At 66.2% G+C, this 299-nt stretch overlaps 1 protein-coding gene across 1 annotated transcript in view; it reads left to right on the top strand.

Moving 5' to 3' along the window:
- LTB4R (leukotriene B4 receptor) overlaps window positions 1-299 on the top strand; it is a gene marked incomplete at its 3' end in the record, with an annotated part of 4,894 nt that overhangs the window by 1,138 nt on the left and 3,457 nt on the right. Inside the window, exon 2 of the mRNA XM_009334360.1 lies at window positions 109-209. Coding sequence (XP_009332635.1) covers window positions 109-209 — 101 coding nt within the window. The remainder of the gene's footprint in view (window positions 1-108; window positions 210-299) is intronic.

Consider the following 299-nt stretch of genomic DNA (forward strand, 5'->3'; position numbering starts at 1 on the left):
GCATGGTGGAGATCCCTAAAACAAACCCCGCCCTCTGTTCATCCATCCTCTCCACGCCCCCCTCCCTCCCTCCAGCTCTCCCCCCCCATGTCCTCGTGGTGGCCCCACCCGCTCTGTCACCCATTACCGAGGGAACGGAGGAGAAACACGACAACTTGGGACACCCCCCCCGGGGGTCTCTGGGACGGCGGTGTCACCTGTGTCCCTCTGTCCGTCCATCCAGGAAGGGACCCTGCCATTGGGGGTGGGAAGGGACAGCAGGGGATTAGGTGGTGTCGGGGGGGCTGGGCCTGGGGCGG

Source organism: Pygoscelis adeliae, unplaced genomic scaffold (assembly GCF_000699105.1).
Source record: "Pygoscelis adeliae isolate BGI_AS28 unplaced genomic scaffold, ASM69910v1 Scaffold941, whole genome shotgun sequence".
Classification (NCBI taxonomy): Eukaryota; Metazoa; Chordata; class Aves; order Sphenisciformes; family Spheniscidae; genus Pygoscelis; species Pygoscelis adeliae.